At 42.5% G+C, this 15,969-nt stretch overlaps 1 protein-coding gene across 1 annotated transcript in view; it reads right to left on the bottom strand.

Annotated features, from left to right (window-relative positions):
* The window catches only part of LOC133269957 (acidic proline-rich protein PRP33-like), a 32,254-nt gene extending 25,575 nt beyond the window's left edge, over window positions 1-6,679 (bottom strand). The window contains exon 1 of the mRNA XM_061454715.1: window positions 5,813-6,679. Within this exon, the coding sequence (XP_061310699.1) occupies window positions 5,866-6,282 (417 nt within the window). The 5' untranslated portion in view covers window positions 6,283-6,679 and the 3' untranslated portion in view covers window positions 5,813-5,865. The remainder of the gene's footprint in view (window positions 1-5,812) is intronic.
* Between the last annotated feature and the right edge of the window lie 9,290 nt (window positions 6,680-15,969).

The following is a 15,969-nucleotide window of genomic DNA, read 5'->3' as shown; positions in this document are numbered from 1 at the left end:
ACTCCTTTCCTAAGAGAAAAGGACCAATCCTGATTTTTGCAGAAACAGGTCCAACAGCAAGGCTGAAGAGGAAGACTGTGACTGTCCAGATCATTTCTCACTTAGGATTGGCAATGTTATCACAAAATATATTCCCAAATGAGTAGGAAGGACAGAAAAGGAGGAAGGCAAAAGGACTGGCAACTAAAGAGGTCAAATGCAAAAAACTAGGAAGGTGATAAGGGATTCTCATTCACAGATTTATGAGCAGGGGGGGAAAGTGATCTTGACACAGACTAAGTAAGAACTATTGCATAAGCAGGAAACTCTGTCCCAGGTGTGCAACCGGGACCCTTAAACTTCCTACTTAAACTCACGACTTGAATTAAAATTATGCGTCGCTACATTAACTTCTTTATGTCTCTCAGATAGCTTGATTGATAGAAGACAGCAGTCATGGAAACTGTACTTTTAAGACAGCAAGTCTTACTACAGATTTATACCTGGGTAACTGTGAGCAGAATTAAGTTCACTGAGTAGGGTTTATTTTTCTTTACCTAAGTTTTTAAAAACCAAGGAAGGTCTTCTTTACATTAGCATAGTGTAATGCTAAAAATTCAGCTTTGACTTGGACAAATATCTATCAAGGTTTGCAGAAGAGACGTTACCATTGACCTTATCATCTTAACAACACTGCTACAGTTGGAGAGTTTTATTCCCTTTTTATACTCATGTAATTTGAAGGCTATGTCATATGCTATAGAAAAAGCAACACAGGAAACAAAACAAGCCTTTTAGTTTGCAAGCAAAATGGTGATGCTGACAGACAGAATTGCCAGAGGTAACTAGTTTACTGTATTGCATACTGACTAAAACGTAGCTAGGAAGAAATCAAAATAAATTTTTTTTAATCCTAATTATATTAATGATATATAATTTCCAGTTCATTTAGCCATGTGTTTTGCAAGCTTTTAAGCCCAATGGTAGTCTAAACATCAGAATTGTACAGTGACTGCATTTCTGTAAGAGAAGTAAATACGTATTTAAAAAAGCACAGAAAATATCACAAAATGGTGTCTACTATAGAGAGAAAGAAAAACTCTGACATTTTTATCGTTTGGTGTTTTAAATATAAATACTAGGGTAATTTCACTGTGCATTCGAATGAAATGACGGTGTGAGCTAAAGGAAAACACACTGCCTTGAGAATTATTTATCAGGCTACTGATATTCGAAAAGCCTTTTCTGAAATTTAAAGTACATTAACTAGTTTTTTACCCCAGTAACTCTACCCCATTTTTTCCTCACATGGATATTCTTGGCCTACAATGCATAATCAGACGGTAGAACATGCCATCCTTCATGGCTGGACTGGCTTTCTGGAGGATCTTCATTGCATATCTGCTGCATGGTGAAGGCTTCATGAAGATCTCAAATCAGAGGCATGAAATTCAGGAAGCCTAAAACCATAATGTTTTATCTACATTTCAGTGCTATGCTCCAATAGGTTTACTATTCACCTTCACTCCACTTTCAGGTTGGTGTAAATATAAGCATATTTTACACTTAACAGGCAATTCATTCACGTCTCTCCAAATAGAGTCGTTTGTTTTGTACTGGAGACAATGGAATGTCCTCTTATGCCCATTGTGACAATCATGCATACCCATTTGAAAAGACCTTTTTAGGTCTCTACCCTCTCCTCAGGAGGAATAGTGCCATTACACAGCTCTTCTTGTGCTTTGTGAAGGTCAGCTCCACAAAATTAAATTAGAAATCCCACTTCCCATTCTTTTTATTATGCAGTCATCCATACGATTCATATGCTCACCAGGGATAACAAATTTTACACAGGGAAGCCATAATGTCTACCACTGTAAAGTAAGATTGGAGACTGGTAATATCTGGGCACACTGGAAGCTAACAGTTCAGTAGTTTGTCATTTTATGTAGTAGATTCTGACTAAAAAGAAGCTGAGGACTTTAGTCCAGTTCCTCCTAACTGCACTGAAAAGGCATCTTTTCTATAGTATCATCCTGTGCACCATTTTAGTGAAAAATGATTTTCAAAGCAGGGAGGAGGATTAACGATGCAGAGCTGTCAACCCAAAAGAGAATCCCTTAAGTAGGGGCACCATCTACAGGGGAACAGACTGACACTGACTCAGGTCTGTCCTTGCGTTACACAGCTGACTTCTGTGCAAGGCACATGTGGGTTGGTTTGATTACATTTGAACAGCCTCTCATAAAAGAGTATTTCTGTTTTCATTTTCATTTATGCTGCCACATTGTCCAAGAGCCCTGGGCACAGAGCAGGAACATTCTGTGTCAGCTGCTATGCAAATGCAGATTAAAAGAGACCATCTCTGCCTAAACAACTTAGAAGAAGCAGCAGATATGTACAGATCAAACAGAGGAAAACAAATCAAATGACACATTGAGACACACATCAGTCAGGAGACTAACAAGTTCTTTGATTTTACCCTTTGATTTTTAGCTAGAATTAAAACTAGAACAAAACACCAACATTTGTTCTCTACTCCCTCAATCTAACTCACAATCTCACACATTGCTCCAAAAATTATCTTCAAAGACTTATTTCATATGATGCTTTCGTTGTGTGCAGCTGAATAGTTACTCCAGTACTTATTCATTTTACTGAAGGTTAATTCTCACTTCTGGGTCTTAGATGCCTCACTTTGCTTTCACGTCTTTCATGTTCTCCTGATGCAGATTTGGCTTCTTGACTGGGGATGTGCCTTCTATCATCATAGAAGTGCACATATATACCGAGTATCATCATCATCATCCAGTATATATTATGAAAATTTCATGGAAAGCAAGAGTGGGAAAACAGGGAACTAAAATGGGTGGTTCCTAGTTTTTAATTTTCAGCTGTATATACCAGCCCTTGGATTCCCAACCAAATGGGAAAAAATACCAGAATACTCTAGAGCAGGCATTTCATTTACTAAAAGAAGTTTCAGAAATGTGTTCTTGAACTCATACAATCAGAGCTTCATTTGATAAGCTGTCCCATTTCTCTAAGCAAAAGCCAGTTTCTTTGTCTGCAGGCATACAGACTACTCTCAAAAAGAAAAACTTGAAGATAGAAAAGACCAAAACAAAGGAAAAATAGGAGTAAAATAACATGACAGTGAAGAACAAAGTAAAAGCATCTTTCTGTTAAAATAGGTACCTTGTGCATTACAAGGCCAGTGAATAATTTCAGCATGACAGTCACAGTTCAATCGCTGTTAGTTTACTGTTCTGGGCTCTGCCTGATAAGTAAATTAGCATGCTGCCAGTACAATTTACTCATTCACCTACCCCTGATTTACACTCATGATTTACCTGATTTCCTGTCTTGTACTTCTAATTGTGGCAGTTGTGATACTTGGTCACACAAAGGCTGAGGTACAAAAGAAAACAAAAACTGATGGCAGCTTGGGTCCAAAGCCAGAGCCCTGATGGCTGATTTTGATGTGCTACAACTGCTGTTGCTCCTGAATTTGCCTCAGTGACTGTCATTCTACTATCTGCTCTTCATATTCCGTAAAGCTTGCTGGGACAGGCCCGAGAATATTTTGGTTCATTGGCTTTGGCTCAGGCTTTCTCCATTTTTATGGAGCAAGCAGGAGTCTTTTACTTTCAAAACCTAGTTTTTATGGCTCATATTGCTTTCTCATCTTGAGGTTTTACCTTGAAGCCACAGTATACGGAGAGTAAAAATAAATACAGCAAAGACAAACACTGCATCATTTCTGGTCTTGCTTTTTTAGTCAGTTTCTTCCCAGATGCTCCTGTAACTCCAACTCAGTCAAAGTCTAAATTAAAAAAAAGGGATATGAAGGATATAACAGACTCTAGTTCTTCATTTGTACTTAATGGGATTCCTGATGGAACTTCTGAATGGCAGACATTATTTAAAACTCCCTTCTGATGCAGAAATACTCATTACAAAACCAAAACAAAACTGGTCTTGGGTTTATAATATAATTTCTTCTGGATTTGCATGTTTCTTCTTCTTTTTCTTACGATAGGATACCTCTGAACAAAACTGTGGAAGACATAACAATAATAATAATATATACAATGATGTGTGTTTAGTGGCTAGCATTTTGGCTAGCACTCCAAGCATTCACCAAATAGCTCCTGAGCTTTTCTTGTCCGTTCAGAACATGTTGTCATCCCTCAAGTTTCACAGCTTGCTTTGGTTTAATTAACATCATTACTGGACAGTAACTACCCACTTACTTGAGGATACATTATTGAAATAAAACTTGCTTACAGGACTGGAGACCTCTTTCTGTATGAATAAGCTTTTGGACCCAAAAGGAACTGAAGGAAGTATATGTGATAGAAGTAATGACTCTTTTGCAGCAATTTCACCATTGCAAACTACCAAACTCAAAAAAGATTTGGTGAAATCTCTCCCACCAACATCCCAGCCCCTATCACACCTTTGTTTTTGTTTACTTTTTTAATCTAGCAGAATAATCATGTAGGGACTACCACAGTCAGAGAGTGAGAAAGTAATGATATACTCTTCAAGGCTAGTGCTGGATGGCATTTATTTTCCTTGCTATATTGTCTATATACTAAAAGAGGGCTATGGGGCTTAAATGATGTTTCTTGTCTTTGCTCAAATACTGAGACAGGATATGATGTGTCATGCCTTGCGAATGCCAGACTCCCACAGACTTCTGGCTGTGTGGCTGTTAAGAACACAGCATCAAGTCCTCGTAACTATTAGTACTGAAATGTGTGTGGGGTTTTTAACTGACCAGATAAATGATCCTAGATAAAACAGTTCTTGATATCTATTGTACTGGAAGAGAGAAAACAGCCACATTTTTAAATCTGTATACAGAGTAATCTGGGTGCAGGTGACTACCTCTGCATATGCAGTTTACATTATGGTGGCTCCTCCTTTTTGTAGGTTAGCAGGAGCTAATACTTGCTCTTCTTTTCACTTTTCCCTTTCATGATCTAATGTGCCCATACGAGAAAAAAACTCATACTATGATTAACAGACCTAGGAATGCATGTCCAGCACTGACATGATCAGACAAATGTGTATTTGAACTGAACTGGAAAAGGGCTGGGATTTTTTGAGGCAAATCCCACCACAAAAGTACAGGTGGGGAACGGCAGGAGGATGTTGTGTGCCAGGCATAGAAAGGCACTTACAGGATGTGCCTGAGGGCTTCTTAACTTTCCCAGTTACCTGCTAATGATGAGGTACGGCTCTTCACTGCCAGCATTTGCTATTTATCGTATTAGGATGTAATTTAGATAACTTTCACTCTCGTGTACTAAATGAAACCAACTAAATGGCTGTGGAATACATTACTACTTTCTCAAGTTTTCTCAGAATGACTATTTCCACAGGATCTACTACTGCACATCAAGGGGTAGAGCCTTTATGTTCAGTCCCCTGCCTGTGACCAATTAAAGGCTATAGGAAACTCTTACATAAATACCACACTATTAGTTATACAATTTTGCAGATAAAATGATGTTTTCCTCCTGTGCCTCTGAGCATATAGATGGAACAATAATATATGCTGAGGAACAAAGAACTTCAGTCCGTTGTGTTTTTAAAAGCTAAGCTTACATCTAAATCTACTTCCATTTCCCTCTGGAACTGGAACAGCTTTTTATGTCATATTAAACATTAGACAAATAGGGTAGATCTAATTAAAAGTTGAAGAAATGTGCTTCCCTTAATTGAATTTGTTACAGTTACATTTTGCAGACCAATGTTAATCAAAGCGGCAGTTCAGAGTGGATGGATCAAGGGAATTAAGTTAACCTTTGCATGTCCTTACCTGAACACGCGATAAGGTCTGCTCTCGCCTAAGCCACAGACGCCAATCACGACTCACCGCTCAGTCGCGACTGCCCGGCGCCGGTTGCCCATGGGCCCGCCGCAGCGGGAGGGCCCGAATCGCCCTCTCGCTCGCTCACTACCGAGCGGCGGGGGGCAGCGGCAGAGCCTGGCCAAGATCGGTACCCCCTCCGCTCCCCTCCGCACTGGCGGTGCGGGGCACCGAGCTCGCCCGACGGCCTCTGGGTCTGTGGCTCGGCGGCCCCGCGGCGGGAGGCAGCCCTGGCCGCCATGCGCGGGGATGCCCTCATCCTTATCATCATCACCATCCCCATCATCATTATCATCATCCCCCTTCTCCTCCTCCTCCTCCTCCCCGCCCGCCGCTGCCCGGCCCCGCCCGACGGGGCGGACAGGGACCGCACGGCCGCGGGATGGGATGGGCGAGGCCGGCGCGGCGGCTCCACCCATGCTGTGCGCCGGCCGATTGGCTGCCGGAGCCCGTCTCCCCGCCCCCCAACCAATGAGGGCGGCGGGCCGGGGGTGATGGGCTGCCTCTCGCGGGAGGGATTCCTGGAGACGCTGCAGTGTGGCGGCGCTCCGGGCGCCGCGCAGCCCCCGTACCGTCTCCGCCGCTCCTTGCCCAGCCCAGCCCAGCCCAGCCCAGCCCAGCCCAGCCCAGCCCGCCGGCGGCCGCTGCAACTTACCGTCGTGCGCGCCGCCCGCCGAGCGCAGGGACCCGGGGCAGCCCTCCTGCCACGCACCCCGCCGGGCACCGCAGCCTCTCCCCGGGAGGGGCCCGTGCGCTCTCGGTGCCGCCGCGGGGGGAGGCTGAAGGACAAGCCGGCTGCGCCCGCTCGGGTTGCCAGGTAAGGCAGCGCTCCGGAGCCGCGCCCGGGCGGCGTCGCCTCGGGCGGAGATTGGGGGTTCTCCGGGCAGGGAGGAAGGGGGGCGGCCGTTGCGCGGGCGGGGGCAGAGCACATGCTCCGGGGGCGGCCGGCGGCACCGCCTGCCCGGGGCTCTGCCCGCGGGTGCGGGGGACGGGAGCCCGCCCCCAGGGCGCTCCCGGCGGGCGGGGGGATAACGGGGGGGGGGTGTGTGGTTCAGACAAAGAGGGTGCCCGCCCTTCTGACAGCCCCCCACCTTTTGCCGCGGTCACCCCCCTCTGCGGGAGCGGGGCGCCGTCCGCCCGCCCGCCCGCCCGCCTGCTCTCCTGCTTTGCCTCCATCCCTCCCTTCTTCCCCGCCGCTGCCCGAAGCCTTCGCCGGGGCGGCTGCCGGGCCAACTTGTTTCTCCGGGTTTCACCTGGCCGCCACCGCCTGGGCAGGGTCCCGGCAGGGCACGGCGGTGTGTCGACTCCCGGGCGCTGACCCCCCCTCCTGCCCGCAGGGCAGCATCTTCTCATCTGTTCTTCAGTTTACTGAAAGCCTTTCCTGCATTACTGAGGAAGGCTGCCGAGCTAAAGCATATTCTTTCCGTGCAGTTTAACGTGTCCTCCGGCGTTATTTGCTTTGCCTTATTTAGTTCCACTTGCCTTGCTTTGATTTTTGGATACGTTATGGTCTTGTTCTATGCCCCCACAGGGTATGGGTAGGGGATCAGTGCTCTGTTTAAAAGTTAATTTTGCCTATCAAACTCTACTAGGTGGCATAGTAAGAAAGTGGAGAAGAATGTTAATATTTCTTTTGTTCCCAGTCTTCTGAAATAGAGATATCAAACGACTAGCAGCTTCTGGTAGTGAGTATAGGAAGTAAATTAAATGTAGTCATTGGAATGAGCCTTTATGGCACTTTCAACAATCTGTAATTCAGTCATCTCTGATACAAGCTGCCTTTTGCTATTATTCATCAGACCCGGCTGAGTGATTTCTGTCAGATCGGAAGTGGTAGAGAGAAATCTCTAGGTAAATGTAACTGAAAAGCTTTCCAAGTGGAGTCCTAAATGAGCACAGAATAGCGTTTGGCCACAACCTCGAGACAGATGTTAGCATCTGAATAAATCATTCCTTTTGACTATCTGGGGGATGTCAAGTCTGATTTTCCTTATTTAATAGCCATTTGTGGGTGAAGAAGAAAGATCTCTATGTTTATTACCTCATAAATTCAATGCAGAAGGCTGTAGTGCAATCATATTTCACTGTCTCTGAAATAATACATTCTGTACAAAGGTCAGTGGAGTAATTTTAGATACACATACGTGTTGTAGACCACAACTAGACTACTAATCAGCAATGGTGATATTGATCCTCTGAGCGGCTATGCAGCGTGCCATCCGGGTTGTGTGTTAATCTGTTACGTGCTGTCTAAACTGCTTTATTGTCCGAGAGAGTTACTTCATCCTCAGAAACAGAAGATGATAGTTGCAGACCCAGGAGGGGACTCCTTCCCCTGTGTGGATTGACGTCTAGAGTTACAGATGAGCAATTGTTTCAGGAGTGACCCTGAAAAGCGGAGGGGGAGCTTTTTGGTACAAGGACAAGTAGGCAGCAAACTAATTTTCTTTGTGAGGATATGAAATGACATCTGCCATGCTTAAATAAACCCGCTCAGAAAAGTGTAAGGAGATTCCACGTGTGTCTAGAATAGTATTTGGTTGTATGTTTTGGAAACAAATGACCTGATTTTACGTCTTAGGAGTCAAATACATATCTTTTTTCCTTGAAGCTTTTTGAAATCGTAGCTCTATTAGTAGTGTCTTTAATGTGGTCCATCACTTGGCTTGTGGTATAGTTGCTCAGAATTTACATGCATGCAATTCATAAATTGAAACTATATAGCTTAAAAATGTAGTGTAGGCAGCTTGAGTGAGAAGAGATAATTTAAAAAGGAACCACGGGGCAGAAGATAATGACATACTGTAGAAAATAATCATACTCCTGCACTTGCAAAAGCATGAAATGTTCTAGTGTAGCCATTTCATACAAGCCCAATTTTCCTTCACATTAAGAGTGTCTAAGTGAGCCTTATTAATGTTTGATGCAAAAGATGCGAAATCCATTTTAAGGGTTGATGCTGGAATTTAAAGAGGTAGCTCACAGACTAGCAGAACAGTGCTATAACACTTCCCCAGAACAAATGTGGAAAATAATAATTTACCGAGTATGCCATTGCAGCACAAGTGGGATGTAGCCTTCTCTGTAACACTGACAGGCAAGAAGCACTTTAAACCCATAGATACAAAGCAGTGTTTGATTTAACAACCTGAAACATTCTCTTGCCTTAATTGTAACTTAAATCGGATGTAAGAGAGGAGGTGTTTAGCGTTGGTTGGTGTCGTAGTTGAGAAGGTGCGAGATAAAGGAAGGTTCTGTTTGTCAGAAAGGTATGAAAAAAATCTATACTTTTCCAGCTAGCAGAGAGAGACCGGAAACATAAAATCAATTTTTATGGTCTTTTGGCAGGTTTGGCTGTAATAAGTAAGAAAAAGGAGCAGCTTAGGGTCTTGGCAGAAGTTTTTAAGCCACTCGGCTGTACAGAACTCAGTTAATTGATGTTTCCTCACATGAAAATTAAGCTCTTATTTAGTATATTGTAGTCTTTTCTTGCCCATTCAGCAGTCTGATTGCAGTTTTAAAAATACTTATGTGTGAATGTCTGTGGTTTTATATTTATACACACATTTAAACACACAGATCAAGTCTTACTGGGAACTGCGTTCTGAATAAAGAGTGCACGCTACTTCGTATTACCTGCTGTGGAAGAGACATCAAAAGTTTGCAATGCAATTGGAAAGGACAAGAAAATATTTCTGCCTATCCAGAAGAAAAGCATGGAGGAATTATTGCGTGTGGATATCGTGATCGCCTTCCCTCTGCTGGTGATGCCCATATAAATATGCAGTTTCACAAAGAAAAATACTTCATAATTTGATTTACTTTGATTCTCTATAAAATGTTTGTTTTAAACATTACTTCGTATCTAGGAAGAAGCTTAATTTGAAATACACATAAGGGAGGCTTGTTAGCCAACTATGAATTTATGTGCATCTCTGACATTTACTAAATATACTTGAAGATAAAATAAAAGCATTTGCCAGACTGAATAAACAAAGCATTAGGTTAACAAATATTTTCTGGATGGTTACGTACAAATGTTGTCTTTGCTAGAGTAGGCTTTACTCCTTCCTAATATACCCCACTAAGGGGGGATTAGAAATGCTGGTTATAGTGTTGCATCTTTTACAGAAATATAAAATACCAAAGCAGAATGCATTAGGAGGAGGACAACTGGCATGGGTTCTTCATGATTTCTTCTGGTGAGAGCATAAGAGCAGACTACAGGCAACCTCTTTCTGGGGCTACGTGGACCAGCTGAGTGATTTGTACAAGCAGTCTGTAGAAGAAGTTGTTTGGTTTAAATAAAATAAACCAAAAACTTTCCTGAGGTATGTAGTGACCAAAAGCTGGATAGGAGCTGTAATGAAAGTAATACTTCAGGAGATATTTTTGACAAACGTCTATAATCAGAAAGCTTTAAAGGCTGGCTTTTTTAATGTTTTTTTTTCCCCAGTGATGTAAGGAGTAGCACGTTATAGGTCTTCCATTTACTATAAATGCTTATGAGAGAGTTGATTATTTTCCTTAACCAGTTTTCTTATCACTGCTAGTTTGGAGGTATTTCCCCAAACAGCAGGCACTGAACACTTCCCCTGCTCCATCCTAGGGGGAGTGTTGTTGCCGTCTTTTGAATTCTCAGAGGTTTGCCAAGTCGGGATGTCACTGCTTTTTTAGCCATCCCTAAAGATGCTGGGAGGAATGTAACGGAACACTAAGTAACTCTAGAATGTCTCCTGTGCAGCATAGTTATCTGACAAGCTATTAATATTTATATGGTTCTTCTAAATGGAAGACCATGCAGATTTTAAAAAGTGTCACCAGAAATTATCCAAGCAAACTATTTATTATTTGTTAACTCTGAATAATTATATTAATATATTTCAGGAAAATATTTTATTTAGAAATAGCTAAAACCAATTTGGATGCTTTGATGCTGGCTGTAAGTTTCCTGTGCATTATTCAGCATTTGCGGTAGTAGCCAAATGTACTGTAGTAGTTTTAATGGTGTAGCCATGGTTGACTAAGTGGTGCAGTGCCTCAAATACATGAGGATACGTGCTTCAAAGCTTCTCTGTAATGATTAAATCAGGTTGTGTAAAAGCCCATCAAGTTCTGTTTTGTACTTTTTTCTTAAGGGTATTGTTTTTTTGTGTGTGGTTGAAAATCACTGTAGCAGTTGGGAGTATGGGAAAGTTGGCAGCCCTTGCCTAGCTGGGATCAGAGAAATGCTTGCCTGCAAACTCCCTCATCTGCATGTGATTGAATAACCATATAGGTATGGCAGTTGGAAATAATTGGACTGCTTTTCTGGAATGCCCTATGGAAATCATAGAATCATAGACTTAGAGTGGGAAAGAACCTTAAGATCATCCAGTTCCAACCCCTTCCACTAGGCCAGGTTGCTCATGGCCACATCCAACCTAGCTTTGAAAGCTGCGAGCATTCGCAGCTTCCTTGACAGAAATGGCTTACCTCATTTAGGACCCTGTCTCTGGGAGTCATACTTTTTCCAGAAATTTTCTAGGAAATGTGTACACATTGATCATTGGCAGGTAAATATTAGACTGAACTCTTCTGATTTGGAGCACTTAATGACCGCTTGTGACATGTAGTCATGCAGTTTTAATATTTTTCTTTATTTTTTTGTCCAAAGCAATGGAGTCGTTCTTTATTGTCATCGTATCTTAGAGGTGGAAGGAATTCTTGGGAGAATATGTGACAAGTACATTAGAGTGGGGTTTTTTGTTTGTGTTTTAAGGCTAAAGGTGGTAATTTAGGGAAAGCTTAACAGCATGGGGTTGTTCTGATAGAAGACAATCAATTGGCAAATAGTTGAGGGCTAAAGACTAATAGTGCAGTACATCCCAGTGAAAATCCCCATATTTGAAAGGGGTTTTTATTAATAATGTTTCTATTTCCTGTTGAAATTATGAACTTTGTTTTTAGACTTTAGTAAAGCATTTAAATGAGCTTAGAGTGATGTTCTGATTGTTAGTGCTGTAGAAAGGCATCACTGTCTGTGTGAATAGATTTAAATTTATTTGATTGGAGAAGAGATAGTGTATGGGGAATTGCAGTTTCCATTATTCCAACTCTATTGATTACCTTTAACAATGACCTGAAATAAAATAAAAGATCCACATTCATGAGAATACTTCTGGGTTTTTTGTGCCAATTTTAATAAATAAAGTTGAAAAAAGTGCTGTTACAGTCTGATTTAATTTGGTTTCTCATCATACTATGTCTGAATGGGTGTTTTAATAAAGTGAACTGAAACACTTCTGCCTACTTCCAGTGTTTATGATTTACCCCTGCAGAGTTGCTCTGAGAAAATACATGGGGATTGGATCCAGGGAACATCGTCTGTCATTACTTTAAAGAGCAGAGAAGCCGTATGCAGCTGTGAACATGGAAGTGTTGAGAGTCAGAAAAGTGCTCAACTTCAGAAAGGATATTGGGTGCCTAGAATTTATTTGGAGAAGGGATCCAGGACTTGTGTCATTTGAGATGTGTCAAATCTGCTTCCTGGTGAAACTCCTAAAAGCTTAACATTCTCTTTAGAAAGCTGCATATGCTGAAAGCTGTCTTGATTCCCACATCAGTGAAAATCATAGACTAGTTAGGGTTGGAAAGAACCTTAAGGTCATCTGGATTCAACACCCTTGCCATGGGCAGTGATGCCTTACCCTAGATCATGTTGCCCAAGGCCCTGTCCAGCCTGGCACTGCCAAGGATGGAGCATTTACTACCTCTTTGGGCAGCCTGTTCCAGTGCCTCACCACCCTCACAGTGAAGAATTTTATATCTAACATGAACTTCCACTGTTTAAGCCTAAACCTGCTTCTTCTTGTCCTGTTGCTACAGTCCCTGATGAAGAGTCTGTCTCTGGCATCCATGTAGGCCCCTTCAGATACTGGAAGGCTGCTATGAGGTCTCCACGCAGCCTTCTCTTCTCCAGCCTGAACAGCCCCAACTTCCTCAGCCTGTCTTCATACAGGAGGTGCTCCAGTCCCCTGATCATCCTCGTGGCCCTTCTCTGGACTTGTTCCAACAGTTTCATGTCCTTTTTATGTTGAGGACACCAGAACTGCACACAATACTCCAAGTGAGGTCTCAGGAGAGCAGAGTAGAGGGGCAGGATCACCTCCTTCGACCTGCTGGTCACGCTTCTTTTGATGTACCCCAGGCTGTTAAATTGTGCTTTAGTCAGTAAAGGCTCATGCAGCAGTCTGGTCAGGCAGGCAGGCTGCAAGAGCTCAGACTAGAAATAAAGTATCCATTTTTTTGTCTATCAGTGGCAAGTGTTTGGGCCAGGTTACTGAGGAGATGACACCTTTCCATGTGAAGTCTCTAGATCTAGATCTCTCATCTCTTTAGCGAGACCAGGCACAAGTTGTCGATTTGGTGTAGGAACTGCTGGATTTCGGATTTGTGCCAGTCCTTGAGTACCAGTGGATAAGCTGTCCTTCTGGCCTTAAAATCCCCAACCCGTTGAACTTGCTGCCATTAACTTCTGTCGCACCTCCTAGATTAAATCATGTGTTACTCATGTAGTGTGAAGAGGTTCTGTCTGAACTTCTCTTAAACTGACATTGTATGCCATAATCCTCTTTTGTTTCACCTTACTGACAAGAAATTTCTGCTTATTTATCTATCTGGTGTTAATCTTTTGAGACCTGAAATTGACAACTGTTTCTTCCATTTATTTTGTTCCTCAGATGTGTCCTAAAGCTATAAACGGTGCTAATTAACAGGAATCCTATTCCTATTAATGCCTGTTAATTAACAAATCCCTCCTTCAAATGTGGGATGTGTCCCATCAGTCTGGCTTGGGCTTGTGTGACCATGCCTTAATTAGTTCGCAGATTCCCATCAGTCAGGTGCTACTTGAAGAACTGTGTTCTTCCATACCTGTTCTGGAGCTGGCCTTGCAGGTGGCAATCATTGTGCCTGGCATCTGAGCCAGCGACCTGGCTTTTCATTAGGATAAACTCATCTTGGTGAGAATCTTCCATGTTCTTTTTCCACATGTCACGCTGTGGATGGTTAATTAGTGGCATTGCTTACACAATGGGTGTCTCTTGTGGGAGTGATACCGCACTCCACTGAAGTGGCAAGACTATCTTTGAAAGTGTCCTCCCATTGAGTGTCCAAGGATATGTACCTGGTTAGTCCAGGAGAGGGTGAAATACAAACACATTTTTGACTCTGAGCAGAGTGATGGTTGAATTTAAGGATTGCTGGATCCTGAAACTAAAGTTTACCTCTTTTCTAACAGCCAGAATGTTTATTAAAGATGTATTTGTTAAACTGCTGCATTTAATAACTATATCTGGGACCTGCTAATATTTCCTCAGGAAAAGTCTGACAGTAGATGCCTTTTTTTCTTTTCCATAATTATCACTTCATGATAGTTGTTTTTCATGTGAGTTTTAGAATCATAGAATGGTTTCTGTTGGAAGGGACCTTAAAGATCATCCAGTTCCACCCCCCTGCCATGGGCATGAGCTCTTTCCAGTAGAGCAGGATGCTCAAGGCACCATTCAACCTGGCCTTGAATGGTGCCAGGGATGGGGCAGCCACAGCTTCTCTGGGCAGCCTGTTCCAGTGTCTTGACCACCATCACAGTAGGTAATTTCTTCCTAATACCCAATCTAAGTCTGCTGTCTGTTGGTTTCAGACAGTGACAGAACAAGCCATTACCCCTTGTTCTGTCACTACCTGCCCTTGTAAAAAGTCCCTCTCCAGCTTTGTTATAGGTCCCCTTTAGGTACTGGAAGGCTGTTACAAGGTCTCCCAGAGCCTTCTCCAGGCTGAACAAGCCAAACTCTCTCAGCCTGTCCTCACAGGAGAGGTGTTCCAGCCCTCTGGTTTGTGCCCTCATCTTTGTGGCTCTCCTCAGGCCTCACTTCAACAGCCCTATGTCCTTCTTATGTTGCGGACCCCAGAGCTGAACGCAGTACTGCAGGTGGGGTATCACAAGAGCAGAGTAAAGGGTCAGGATCACCTCCTTTGACCTGCTGGTCACAGTTGTTTTTATGCAGCCCAGCGCATGGTTTCTGGACTGAGTGCACACTGCTGGCTTCTCTTGAGCTTCTTGTCAACCAGCACCCCCAAGTCCTTCTCATCAGGGCTGTTCTTAATCATGTAACAAGAAGTTATCTTGCACTTGCTCTTCAGATTCAGCTTGCTTCTAGCTTTGTTAGCTTACTCAGATGCTAGTTAGAGCAGAGAAACATCAGGAAATATCCCTGTAACCTTGAAACAGTTTGGTTGCTTCTTCTTGGCATGCTGTAGCTACGTAAGACCTCTGCTGCTCTTATCTTGTATATTTGTTTTGTTTTTGTAAAGCCTACATAATAGGATTTTAAGGTCTATTTTCTGTATTAATGTGTATTTAGTGCTCTTTTAGCTGGCTGAGAACATGCTAAAAGTGAAAATCATCTAGGACCAAACCACCTGAAGTCATATGCAGGTGTTCTTTCTTGCATTTGTCATTTTCAGAATATATGTCCACTTTTAATAATGACTTGGACCTACTTTAATATTTGATATGCAAATATTGGCTTTACAAATAGTACACTGGCTAATAATTGTGAGCTGTGTACTCTAGAATAAATTATTCTTTATGAATATTGATGGCAGTTCTGTTATAGGTGAACAAGACATAAAACTCACTATTAAAGTCAGCATTTTAGAAGAAGAATCATAAATATTTTGTCCCTATATCAGGCAGCTAAAGTTCAGACTTTTGAACTGAGCACTGTTTATCCATGTAGCATCAACTGGTTTCTGAAGCAACAGCCAGCCAAATGTTCATTGAAGGTGACTAACCAGACTTTTGCAGGCATAGTAGAGACTTTCTACACCATTATTGAAGGATTCAGGTGTATCCCTAAAGCCAGAACCTTTTTCTGCCTTTCCAGATACTCATAGGTATCTGTACCCATCAACGGGATTCCAAAGTGTATACACTGATTATTTGTGGAAGGAAAAATAATTGGCATAATTTTAATGGAACTTGTAAATATTCTTCTGGCTATAGCTTAAAAAAAGTAAAATCCTTTTAGTATTAACATAAACTGGGAGCATTTAATTTGCTT

The sequence above is a fragment of the Pezoporus flaviventris genome, unplaced genomic scaffold (assembly GCF_033815535.1).
Source record: "Pezoporus flaviventris isolate CSIRO_AGI_PZ_B2104156 unplaced genomic scaffold, CSIRO_AGI_Pfla_v1 ptg000016l, whole genome shotgun sequence".
Classification (NCBI taxonomy): domain Eukaryota; kingdom Metazoa; phylum Chordata; class Aves; order Psittaciformes; family Psittacidae; genus Pezoporus; species Pezoporus flaviventris.
Note: the sequence above shows the minus strand (reverse complement) of the source record. Positions and strands in the feature narration are given on the sequence as shown.